This window comes from Hydra vulgaris, chromosome 15, assembly GCF_038396675.1.
Source record: "Hydra vulgaris chromosome 15, alternate assembly HydraT2T_AEP".
Taxonomy (NCBI): Eukaryota; Metazoa; Cnidaria; class Hydrozoa; order Anthoathecata; family Hydridae; genus Hydra; species Hydra vulgaris.
In genome coordinates this window covers 33,379,291-33,393,932 of record NC_088934.1, presented here as the reverse complement: position 1 = coordinate 33,393,932, position 14,642 = coordinate 33,379,291, and the positions used below count along the sequence as shown (strand labels likewise).

Sequence of the window (14,642 nt, the reverse complement as noted above, 5' to 3'; positions counted from 1 at the left end):
AAATTTGAAGTTTAAAAACTGCAGTTTGACTTTATAATAATTTTTATTAAAGACATAAGTTTAAAATTAAATATTTTTGTATTTTTTAATTGCTTTCCAGTAATTTCCTCGTATTTGCTCAATGAACATTTAGATCGCATTGAAACCATTATTCCTAATTTTTTATGCTACCGTTTTAAAGTAATAAAAACTCAGAGGCTGTGATAAAATATGAATTATATACTTCTACGTAGTACAAGTTTGGGACATAATATTTATTATTTATTTTATAATTTCCGAAAACAATAAAATTATATGTAATCGATAAAAAACACGATAACAACCAATGAGAAATAAAGGAAAGGAACTGAGTTTCATAGTTACTGCTCGTAAAAAAATTACTTCATTAAAAACATTTTAAATTACTTTCTTTCAAATTAAAAGTATTTTATTGAACAGACTATCTCTTAAAAATGGATAGGAGATGTCTTATGAATTATATAATGGAAAATAATTTACTACAAAATGATGATTTACATGCAAAGATTTGGAGTTTTGTTTCCCAAAGCAATTTTGAAGAATCTAATGATAACTTGTCATTTATCAAGGTAAAAAAAAGTGAAAAAAATTGAATAGAGCAAGTGCAGTATTTGAAAAAAGATATAAAGTTTGGTTAAACCAAACTATATTTAACGGTAAAAAAAAAAATCGAAACAAAAACCTGTGGTATGTTTACTTTAACTATGTGTAAATTTATTATAATGTGTATAATTTATTTGTATTATTATTACGACGATTTAATAATTGATAAAATAATATTATACTTTAAGGTGGACGTCCTTCAATTTTGTTTGAAGTCTGTGCGTTTGTGTCTGTGAGAACTAAAGATCGCATAATTGAAGAGCTTTTGAGTAAATATAATTTAAACGAACTTTTATATGCAGCAAGTAAAAGTTTGAAAAGGAATAAAAGGTTTATAGAAGCAAAAGTGGTTAAAAAAATATACAACAAAGAATTATCGACAGAATCACTTACTTCAGAACAATCATTAGCGCTAGTCTTAGATACTAATTTATCCAAAGAAACTTATCAGCATTTAAGAAATAATGCTCTTCCATTCAGCTCTCTATACCCATCCTATCATATTGTAAAAGAGGCTAAAAGTAAATGCTACCCTGAAAACATTCAGGTCAGTGACTACTCTGCAGAGGTTCCATCAGCGCCGTAACTAGCTTTTCTAGTGCCCTGTGCAAAATTTCATTTTTCGGCCCCTAAGCCTAACTTTTTTTTGGAAAAGTTGTAAATAAAAAATATATTTTAATTTATTATTTTTAAAAACTTCTTTATTAAAATTGCACTTTTCTCGCTTTCATTTGCGCAAATTCATTTATAACGTCGTCATAATTAATATCTTTAACAATGTTATATTCAATAGATATTATTGAAAGATATTTTCGTCAGTTTAAAGTTCCATTTCACGGCCGCCTAATCTACGGGCCCTGTGCAAGTGCACCTGTTGCACCTGCCTAGTTACGGCACTGGGTTCCATTACAAGCTCTTCTTTTTCATACTGCATTAAGAATATGTTCAGCTTATGGTGTTGTGTTAAATTCACCTGTGCTTAAAGATTGTACTAAACTATTTATAATGCTGGTTTTGATGGTGCAACAGGACAATCTGTTTATAAACAACTGTCAGATGTTTCTAGTGAACTTCATACAGATGAATCACTTTTCATAACTTGCTTGGTTCCTCTAGAACTATATTGTTTCAAAGATGACAAAAAACAGGTTGTTTGGAGAAATCCGAAACCATCGTCAACTAATTACTGCAGACCTCTGAGATTTAAATATAGAAAAGAATCAAATGAAGTAATTCTTGCAGAATATGAGTCAATTATGGCTTCTATTAAAGAGGTAACATTATCTGTTGTACCTGTTTTATTGGAGGACGGTACAACAAAGGAAGTTGAAATACAACATATTGTAAATTTAGCAATGATAGATGGAAAAATTCAAACTATTATTTCCACAGCAACCAACTCATACCAATGCTGTTCAGTGTGTGGTGCATCTCCAATCGAAATGAACAATTTATATTTAGTTGTTCAAAAAAAAACTTTAGAAGGCAATATAAAACATGGCGTTTCAACTTTGCATGCTTGGATAAGGTTTTTAGAATGTATGCTCCATACCTCTTATAAGATGCCGATTATGAAGTGGCAGGCTAGAAATCAAGACGAAAAAAATATTGTTAAACTGAGAAAGCTTGAAGTCTGTGCTGAATTTCGAACAAGGATAGGTCTTGTCATAGATCAACCCAGAATAGGTGGGGCAGGTACATCAAACGATGGCAACACAGCAAGGCGATTTTTTCAGCAATACGATGTCTCAGCTAGTATAATGAACATCGATGTAGATCTTATGAAAAGACTTCATATTATTCTGGCCACAATATCAAGTGGTTATGAAATTAACTCATCCAAATTTAAAACATTCTGTTGGGAAACTGCTTCGCTCTATGTATTCCTGTACCCTTGGTATCCTATGACCCAAACACTTCATAAGATTTTGATTCATGGCTATGAAGTCATCGAACTATTTACTCTTCCATTAGGTATGTTTTCTGAAGAGGCTCAAGAGGCTACCAATAAGGTTTTTAAGATTTTTCGTGAAAATTTTACAAGAAAATGCGATCGGAAAAAAAACAATATAGACCTTTTTCATCGCCTTTTATGTGCATCTGATCCTTTAATTTGCACATTAAAAAAGAAGATACGTAACAAAAAAAAAAAAGTCTACCATCTGGCGTACTTGAACTGTTGCAAGAGCCAACGATAGAATACTCTGCGTAAAACATAAATTTAAATAATATCCTTGTTGTTAATTTTGTTGGGTAAAAACGGAATTTTTTATTAATAGAAAATAAATGAGTTTTATAATAATTTGCGTAATTATGTAATAAATTTTGAAGTTTTTAAAAAACAAATGTTATTTTTTCCGTAAATTATGTTTTTCAATATAATAAACTGTTTCTAATTAAAAAAAAAAAAAATTTTGGTTTTAGAGGTTTTGGCTAGAAAATGTCACTTTTGACCCACTGTGCATGAGTTAATTAACTATGTATTGCGGTTTCTATTGTAATAAAAACAAAGTCGTTGATACACAAAATATAAAAATAAAAAAATAATTACTACTTTTTGCAAAATTTATGTTGGTATTTAAAACGTACGATAAGTGTCGACTCACGGTAGGTGTGGAAATGACCCTATTTTCTTTTTTTTTTCTTCCAGAATATTCAGATTTATTCTTTGTATTGTATAAACAAAGTTTATTGGTAATAGTTTATAATCATATATATAATCATAGAATACCATGAAATGTGACAACCAAACCCGTAGGTGGGGTTGGTTGTCACACGGAAGAGGTCTTTGATAAATGATTTTACAGCAAAAAATATTTCACTCAATTTCATAAAAATATTGTAATAGCTATCAGAAATAGTTAAAATACTTTCGTGCAAAGTTTGGCATTGATCTAATGAAAAATAAAAGCTGAGCAGTCTAAAATGCAAAAAGTGTGACAACTAAACTAATCTCTCTCTCTCTCTCTCTATATATATATATATATGTATAAATATATATATATATATATATATATATATATATATATATATATATATATATATATATATATATACACACACACACACACACACACCTAGTCAGCGTTTACGGGGACATGTGTTTTTTGTTCACGTTATGTATTTTTCTTTTTCTATACTATTTTTATCATAAATATAATTTTCTAATTTTCATCTATACATATTTAAATTTATTTTTATATTATAAAAATGTTTTTTATATTTATTTTTGTTATTTATTTATAATATATTATATTTCATTTTTATTTTCATCTATTAGTATTCCCTCAGTATATATATATATATATATATATATATATATATATATATATATATATATATATATATATATATATATATATATATATATATGTGTGTGTGTGTATATATACATAACAGATGAAAGGTCTGTTTATATATGTGTGTATATATACATATATATGTGTGTATATATACATAACAGATGAAAGATCTGCAAAAAAAAGCTAAACCACATTTTTTGAAAGTTGAGATCAGGCACTATATTTGACTTATTGAGGATTGTTCCTATAGAGTGAAAATTTTCTAATCATGATCAGTGTTTTAGTGTCATCTGGTGGCAAAAAACTTAACCGATGGTCAATGAAACCTTGTTGAATAGAGCTTTTCTCAAAACAGCTTGGGTGTGAGTTTTCATGAAACACCATCTATGTATAATTTAGAGAATATCATTTTTAAAATGTAACGTTTATTAATTAGAAACCAACGCATTATAGCATTTCTCATAGAAACTTGACAATAAAATTTTAAAACTAAATTTAACTTAAGATATAAAATACAAAAATTTTTTTGTTTGAAATTGTAACAGATTTTATCCAGATTACAAACTTATTCTTTTTTTTTTAAATATATTTTTGCAGCAATTAACCTAATAATATAAGAAATAATGTATTGTTCTACGATTAAAGGATAGTTACACGCTTATTCAATTATAACTATTTTACAATTCTAATTTGTGATTTAAAAAATCATTCGATTTAAAATTCAAAATTTAATGATTTAAAATAACACAAAAATACACACACACATACACTATAACAAACATTCTATATTTAAATATCTATAAAATAAAAATCTTCGAAATATTTTATTAAATAAATTAAAAAATATGTGGATGATCTTTACCTTACATTACAACAATAGAGATTTCAAATAAAAAATTTAAAAGAATATAAACATTACTTTAATGTGAAATTTAAATTTAACAAAAAATATGTACACACATGCACACTTTCGTAAAGGACATTATACTGTCGTTGATCGAGAACTTGTATATCGAGTTAATTGGCGCTGCTCACTTTTATTATTTTCTTCATATTTAAATTGACCTTTAAATTGCTGTTCTTTTTTAGAATTCAAATCATTTTCAGATGAATTTAAATATTTTTGAAAAGCGTTCGGGTTATTAGAATTATTTATAAAATATACTATTACATTATTTACAGGCGCTATTTCAAATAATCTTTTAAAGACAGTACAAACATTTGCACAATACACCTGTGATAGATAAAGTTGGTATGCCAATTCTACTTGTGAAAGATTATCGTTTATTTGTAAAAAAAATTGATCATTTTCTTCATCAAGTCTGTAGCCCATGTAATTAAAGACTTCTGTTTCCAAACCTTCCATTACTGTATCAATATTAAACTTGTAGTAACCAGTATAACGCTACAAAAAAGTAAATAATTTGTTTTAATATTATAAATAATTTGATATAATATTAATTTCCTGGAAGAATTAATACGATTAATATTTTTATTAATATTTTAATATAATTAATACGATTTATCAAGTATTAGTAAAAGTAGTAGTAGTAGAAGTAGAAGAAGTAGTAGAGGTGGTGGTGGTAATAGTAGTCGCAGTAGCCACTATGAACCTTACTTTTTAAACCCTTGTTACTTTTTAGCCCTCGTATTACCGCAAAGCGGTAACATGAAGGCAAAAATAGCCCCTAATGTAATGGCTATCATGATATAAATTGTATTTATATAAAATTCAATAATATAAATACAGTTTATAATAAATAATAATATATGACAGCCATTACATACAATATAAATAACAATAACTATATAAATAATTTAACAAGGATATTATTAAAATTTATATTTTAAGTAGAGTATTCTGTCGTTAGCTCATGCAATAGTTCAATGACACCAGACGGTAGACTTTTTTTTTGTTACGCATCTTCTTTCTAAATGTGCAAATTAAAGGATCAGATGCACATAAAAGACGGCGAAAAAGGTTTAAATTGTTTTTTTTCCGATCGTATTTTCTTGTAAAATCTTAAAAACATTATTGGTAGACTCTTGAGCCTCTTCAGAAAACATACCTAATGGAACAGTAAATAATTTAATGATTTCATTCTAAAAACCTTATCCAAGCATGCAAATTTAAAACACCATGGCTGATATTGCCTTCTAAAGATTTTTTTGAAATATATAAGATAGATTGCTCATTTCGGTTGGTGATGCACCACACACTGAGCAGCATTAGTAAGAGTTAGTAACTGTGGAAATAATAGTTTGAATTTTTCCATCTATCATTGTTACATTTACAATATGTTGTACTACAACTTCCTTCATTGTACCGTCCTCCAATAAAACAGATACATTGGATAATGTTATATTTATAATAGAAGCCATAATTAACTCGTATTCTGCAAGAACTACTTCTTTTGATTTTTTGCTACAATTAAATCTGAGAGGCCTACAGTAACTAGTTGACGATGATTTCGGATTTCTCCAAACAACCTGCTTTTCCTCATCTTTGAAGCAATATAGTTCTAGATAACAAATCAAATTATGAAAAGCAATTCGTCAGTATTAAGTTCTGACTGTTGTTTATACACAGATTGCCCTGTTGCACCATCAAAGCCTTTGTATATTAGAATTAGTACAATTTTTAGGCACAGACGAATTTAACACAACACTATAAGCTGAACATAATCTTGATGCAGTATGAAAAAGAAGATCTTGTAATAGTAACATTGCAGAGTAGCCACTGACCTGAATGTTTCAGGGTAGCATTTATTTTTAGCCTCTTTTACTATATATTATGATAGGTATAGAGAGTTAAATGGAAGAGCATTATTTCTTAAATGATGATAAGTTTCTTTAAATAAATAAGCATCTAAGATTAATGCTAAAGACTGTTCTGACATAAGTGATCCTGAATTATAGAAGCAAAAGTTGTTAAATTTCTTTTAACAACTTTTGCTTCTATAAATCTTTTATCTTTTTACAAACTTTTACTCGCTGCATATAACAATTCGTTCGAATTGTATTTAACCAAAAGCTTGGAAACTATGTGATCTTTTGTTCGCACAGACACATTTTCAAACAAAACTGAAGGGCATTTACCTTAAATTATAACAATAATTTAACAATAGTTTAATTATCATAATAACAATAGAAATAAATTGTATAAATTATAATAAATTTTATTCATAGTTTAAAGCAAACACACCACAGGTTTTCAAGGTTACAAAGTTTTTATTTTTTCCAGTCAAATATAATTTCGTCTAACCAATTTTTTTTTTTCCCTTCAAATACTGCACTCGTTCTATTCGATTTTTTCCACTTTTTTTTTGGCTTGATAAATGAATTTCAAAATAATTGACAAACTATTATTAGATTCTTCAAAATTGCTTTCGGAAACAAAACTTGAAATTTTTGAATGTATATTATCATTTTGCAGCAAATTATTTTCCCTTGCATAATTCATAAGACATCTTCTATTCATTTTCAAATGACCACCTATCAATTTAATAATTTTTAGTTATTTTGTTATAAAGTCAATTAAAATATTTTGTAATAAGCTAGTTAAAGTTTTTTATGGTTTTTTTTTACGAGTCGTAACTAAGTAACTGCCTTTCCTTTATTTCTTATTGGTTGTTGCGCCTTTTTTTTTATCGAATATGTATATTTTAATTGTTTTCGGAAATTTTAAAATAAATAATATTGGTTATGTCTCAAACTTGTACAAGATACAAGTTCTTAATTTTGTATTTTATTTAGTTTTTATTACTTTAAAATGATGGCATAAAAAATTACGAATAATGGTTTCAATGCGATCTAAGTGTTTATTTTTAAGAAAGATTTTTCGGAATATTCTGGAACTTTTTTTGCTTACTCAGCGTGTTTTTTGAACCAATAGAATTCGTTTATTTGTAGATTTGGCGGTATTTTAGTGTTATCAAATGTTCTTTAAATTATTTTTCCGGACCAAGATGTTTTGAGAACATTCAAGTTTATCCATGCTTCAATCTATGTCCGCATAACAATAAGTTTTTTAAATACACGCAATTTAACTTTATAACATCTTTCTTTTCCTGATCAAATTTTTTTATGAGAGAATGCTTTTAAAAATCCGCTGATATTAAAACATTTTGATATAAAAAAATTTGCAGGGCTTATAATTTGTAATTATATTAAGTTAAACGTTAGAATGTTCCGTGACGTCAAGTGGCTTTGTAATTATAGTGCATATATATTTGATAGTGGTTGTTAATATGTTTGTACGACTTTATGTATAATTTTTTTGTAATGTCTTTTTCCATGTTTTTACTCTCGAGTTCCTAATAAACGTCACCTCCCCCCCCCGTTTATTAATTTTTGATTATTCCCCCCCCCCCCCCGTTTATTAATTTTTACTTGTTATCAAAGTTAATTTTATACCCTTAGATTTAAAAAAAAAACTCTATGAAAATCGGCCTAAAAATTAAAAAATAATTATATCAGTTACAAATAAAAACAAAAAGTTCAGCGAAAACAAACTTTAAAAATCGTCGAACTTAGTTTATTTCTCACCAAAGTAAAAGCAAATTAAATTATATCGAAATTATGATAAAACGGCTGATAGAAAATGTGCATTTGACAGCAAGCCGCGCTAGAATTAAAAAGTTTTCTTCGTGTTTTGTAAAAAACTTTTTAATTTGAATTTATAAATTAAAATTTTTTATAAAAAATCCCCCCTCCTTTTAGTAACCCCCTCCGTAACCGAATAGTCGGTTAACCGCAAAATGATGGGAACTGTTATCCGGTTTTTGAAACGGTTAACCGGCGAAATCACTAATCAATACCATATCGGTGTTTAATAATATATAACTTTAAGCGGTTGATGCAGGTTGATCCGTTGGTTTTAAATGATATGCTTGAAAGTTTTTTTATTTTTTCAATCAAAATGAACAATGTTTTTCTTGTTAAAAATATTTATAAAAAGTGCTAACAAAATAATTTTTTTATTTTATTTTAATATTAATATATATAAGTATATATGTATAATATAAATATATAAGTTATTTTCATGGTAAAAAAATAAATTTAAAGTTCTTTAAAATAAGAAATCAAAGTTTTAAAAAAATGTAAAAAAAGAAAATTTTTGCACTTTTTGTTTTTTTTCATGAAAAGTTTTAAAGGCGATATTCAAATAACAAATTTAATATTTTATTGTAAAAATATTTTCTAATAAAATAAAATTTCTGGCTTAATAATATGTTGAACGGTTCTTGCAATTTTTTAAATTTCAAAATATTTTTGAATGGTTTTGGCACATATTGACCACTGGGCACTGTAATCAATGAATTCACTATTACTGATTTATTTTTGTTTTTTGTTTGCAACACCAACACAAATACATGTACATAAACACATATATACTTTTTTAAATGTCACGACTGATTCTCAAAAGATTCAAGGTGACGAATTTTAGGTAAGTAAATACTTTAAAACCATTAAATATTTATCATGTTGAAAATATTTTAAATTTGAAAAGATTTTGACTTTTTAAAAATATTTTTTTTAGACGAAAAACTAAACTTGGTAAAAATGTTTATGTGTTTACTTAAACCTTAAATTATGTCTTTGATATAGACGATTAAGATAAAGTAAAACTATTTTATCATGTATTGAGATGAAAGAAAGTATCAAGTGTTCAAGGACTTTTATATATTATTTGAAGATAAATGATGCTCAGAGCCAGAGTCATTTTAAATTTGTTTGTAACAATAAAGCAAAGCTCAATTGTAATTATAGATTAATAATAAGGTTAATAGTTAATAATAATTGTAATTATAGATTAGAGGAGAAAGAGGAAACCAGCGTTAATTGTTCCGAATAGCGCTAATATACATCTCTACCCATCAATTTTTATTTTTGATTACCTCTTAAAATCTAAGCAAAATACTCTAATTTGATATTAAAGTTTAAAAAATTACACTCAAAATGAAAATATTCGCTATCTTTTTAAAATATACTTAAATAGATTAAAAAAAAAATTTAATTAAGCACACCGGGGGTTTACTTTGTCAATAATATCAAAGTTCATTTATAGTGACGGATCTAGGAATTTTTGGTGGGGAGTGGGTAGGATGGAGGGGGGGGGGGTCAAAGGATGTGGGAAAATTTTTATATTTTGTATAACATTTGCATCTCCTAGAAAAAAACAAAGGTCCTCCATTTCCAAAATTTTTTAGGGCTTTCAGATTCTGGTAAATGAGGGGGAAGGGTGGGGGGAGAGGGATGCTAACCCATACCCCCACCCCCTGGATCCGTTACTGTTCATTTACATACTCTTTAAAATATTTAACTTTTTTTTAATTTAAAAAGTTTTTTAAAACTTAATTAATAATTGCCAACTGAGAAATAATTGCCAAGGTTTAAAAAACTTCACAATTTATGTTGGCAATAAAAACTAGATTGTTACTTTTAAAGGATTTTTAATCATATATATATATATATATATAATTTTGAATGGCGTTAATTTACATCTCTACCCCTTATTTTTGTTACTGATTATAATAGAGATTTTTACCACTCGATCAGGTCATATATTACATATATATATATATATGTATATATATACATATATATATATATATATATATATATATGTATATATATATATATATATATATATATATATATATGTATATATATATATATATGTATATATATATATATGTATGTATATATATATATATATATATATATATATATATATATATATATATATATATATATATATATATATATATGTATATATATATATATATATATATATGTATATATATATATATATATATATATATATATATATATATATATATATATATATATATATATATACATATATGTGTGTGTGTGTGTTTAAAAATTCATTTTAAAATCGTAAAAGCCCCAAACAAGCAGCAAAAAGCAGTAAAACTGCTTCAATTGGTAATCGAATACAGTTTATTACTATATTAATTTATATCTATTAATAACTTTTAAGCTAAAAAAAAAAACAAAAACATAATTTTAAATATTGTTCATGCAAACAGAGTATAATTAAATACATAAAAAGTTAGCACTTTTTTTCAATATAAGAAACTATTGCTTTCAAAATGTTATGTTATGGTGATAACATTACTTTTTGTAAATAAAATTTAATTTAAAATGGTATTATTTTGTTCTTTTTTTGAGCCAAACATTTTCAAAACAATTATAAAATTAATTTATAACCCTTTATTAAAAAAGTTAATTTAATAAAAAAAATATTTGATTACCTTGGAGAATAATTTAATAAAAAGAATAACTTAATAAAGGATTTTATTAATAACTTAATAAAGGATTTTCCATAAATTATGTACGCAGATATGGAAAAGGGGGCTACCCAAAAACATACAATGCATACAAGGGAGGAGGTATTAAAGACAGTGAGCACATATGCTCACTGTCTTTAATACAGGTAATTAAAGACAGTGAGCACACATCTCTCACAAAACTTTTTTTTAACAAAAACATTGAGCTTTGCAAGTTTAAAAAAATCAAAATTATGTTAAAAGTCAGCAGCCGTGGTGTAGTGGAGTTTCATTTTCTATCAGTTGACGCCATGTTGTATTAGTGACAAAATGGGTTAGCCCATGTTGTATTACTGGGATGGTATGAATTACTGGTATAATGTAAATCCTTTTCAAAAGCTATTTTATATTTGTTGATTAGAATGTAAATAATCGCATTATTAAAAAAATTGCAATTTGCATGTATAGTTATTGTTATAAATTATGACAATTTTTTTTAGGGTCGTGAGCTAGGCTTAGCTATGCTTATGTGGTGCTTACTATAAAAATATTTTGGGAAATAGTCACGACTCATTTACTAAAAGCCAAGACAAAAAAGTTAGGTTCTTCTTAAAAAGATCTAAATGCAGAGTATAACATGTTATAACATTTTTAGTTATTTTTATTTTTTGCCACAATAAACTTTTATTAACACTATTTATATTTAGTTATAAAATCTTCATTATTGATTGAATTAATGATCATTCATCAATCATCAGCAGATCGCTTTACAATCCAAACTATGACTAGACTTATTTATGCGACTTAAGTGCTAACTCTTTTAGCAGTGGAAACTTTCTCTTCGTGTTTCTAATAATTTAAAACCTCATTATTTTGTGAAAACATTATTTCCTTGAGCAGCTTTTACAAAGGAGACTTGATCAGAATTCAATACATTTTGAACTTCCTTGTGCAGCTGAAGAAAATTCAATAATAATTTTTTTCTTCTCTTCATACAATTTACAATGAAATTTTTTTGAGTGATTATGTAGTGGAGTTGTGCAAAATGACTTATGACCAGATTCAAAATTTGCCATTTTGAAGGTTTATCACGGTAATATTTTATCATAACAAGCTATATATTATAGGAATTTGAATTACATTATCCAGCTGGATGTTTTTAAATATCTTGGTATTTGATATCCGGTCGGATACTAAAAAAATGTTATCTGGGACACCCCTATTTAAGATCGCAATCCCATTATTATGAATATGATTTTAGACTTTGTTTGGATGAAGGGTAAAAAAAACTTGGCATTCTATTCATTTTAAAATTCCAAAAACTGGCCTGACTTTTTCGTTTTAATTTACTATTATTTGTAATTATTTCTCAAAGTTATATAAAAGTTTGTTTGTAAAATATACTTTTTTGCTTCATTCTTATCTTTAGTTTATGTTTTCATATTTATTTTGTAAATATGACATATTATTTTAAAGTCTTAGTAAATTATTAATGTGTGAACTTCAATGACTTTTTCTGTTTTTTTATTATAAGACATTTTGAAATGCACTTATTGTAAATCACTGCTGTGCATCTGCTGCAAGGCAGATCACACATATATAAATATATATATATATATATATATATATATATATATATATATATATATATATATATATATATATATATATATATATTGTTGCATTTGGGAGTACGGAAGGAAAAAAATGATTCTTATGCCAACAAATACATCACTTTTAATTATTTTTGACTTTCGTCCAACATTTGCGCATTGTCAGAAAGTTAAAACGATTAATTTGTAATTAAATTAAAATAACATAAACAATGTTTTTATTTTAATTTTTTTACTGTAAATCGTGCACGGAGTGTTGCTACATCGACTATCTTATAGCCTGACTCGCAACAAAGTGCTGCTATGTCGACTGACAAATAGCCTGATTCGCAATGAAGTGCTGCTACATCGACAGACAAAAAGGCCTGACTCGCAACGGAGTGTTGCTACATAGACTATCTTATAGCCTGACTCACAAGGGAGTGCTGCTATATCGACTGAGGGTTTGGTTGGGGCAGGCAGTCTATCAAGTAATAAAAAAAAATTCCGGTCTTGCATTTTAATTTTTACTTTTTGTCAACAAAACTTTTTGACAACCAGTTTGGGGTTTATATATATATATATATATATATATATATATATATATATATATATATATATATATATATATATATATATATATATATATATATATACACACACACATATATGGGCTATTCTAGACTGTGTTTGACAGCGCTGACCATATTTGGGTGCCGCCCAAATTTGAAATTGAGGACATTTTTTTTACAGCAAATACAGTTTTTTTGTGAAAAAATGCAACTAATTTTGCTTGCAAGGGGAGGTACTGCCGCCCAAAAAATTTCCCTAGAATAGCCCCTGATATATATATATATATATATATATATATATATATATATATATATATATATATATATATATATATATATATATATATATATATAAGGGTGTCCCAGCCGCCACAATTTTTTTGCAAAATTGCTGTTCAAAATTTTGCAACTGTGTTTCATCATATATACACCGGAAATATATGTGTTTTTATGATTTTCAAAAAATTGAGCCAGCACAATCAAATTGAAGATTACGTATATTATTGAATTTTCATCTTTTTAGACTAAAATATAAATTAAAGGATGAAAAACGCAATATTTTCCATTGAATGATGTAATATTGTGTACAATGTTCATTGTTTATTATAAAAATCGAAACCTCATTTATGTATTTAATCATCAATCATCATCCAGTGCTAGGAACTGCGACTTCTCTTGAGAACAAGATGATAGGGAGCATTCACAATATGGAAAAACCTCATTGATCCAGGGCCAATCAAATCACTCAGTGACTTAATCTCCTCTGAAATTGGTTTAACGTTAGGCTTTCCGAAGGATGCTCCAACACGATCTGTAGTACATCCAGCACTTTCAAATTGGAGGAGCCGGAGCCTCATACTCTCTTTGTCTTTGTCAGATACTATTTGTGAGAAAAGAGTTAACGGAACAAGCTCTTCATTCATATACCAACTATGTCTGCTAAGAGCTTTTATTCCCTTGCCAGCAATTATAGAATCATGGTATGCAAACTGTTTCAGTTTCTTGACTAAAATTAAATCGTTGACTGGGGCATCAGCTGCAAGTGGGCATTTAGTCCACCATTGTACGTAGACACTTACAGCACAGAAACGTTCTAATTTCTTGATTTGATTTTTGGTTGCAACTTCTGAATTGGGAAACTGCTCAATTATCTTTCCGGATAATAATACTATTTTCATAGTGTACAGAAGTTTTGCCATCCATCTTGCTTTGTGCAAAGCTCCAGGGTGCTTCATGCTAAACTTCTGAGGTTTGGAT

At 27.0% G+C, this 14,642-nt stretch overlaps 1 protein-coding gene across 1 annotated transcript in view; it reads right to left on the bottom strand.

The window, feature by feature from the left end:
• Positions 1-4,636: 4,636 nt before the first annotated feature.
• Positions 4,637-14,642, bottom strand: part of LOC136092356 (uncharacterized) — a 31,964-nt gene continuing 21,958 nt past the window's right edge. The window contains exon 2 of the mRNA XM_065820413.1: positions 4,637-5,328. Coding sequence (XP_065676485.1) covers positions 4,906-5,328 — 423 coding nt within the window. The 3' untranslated portion in view covers positions 4,637-4,905. The remainder of the gene's footprint in view (positions 5,329-14,642) is intronic.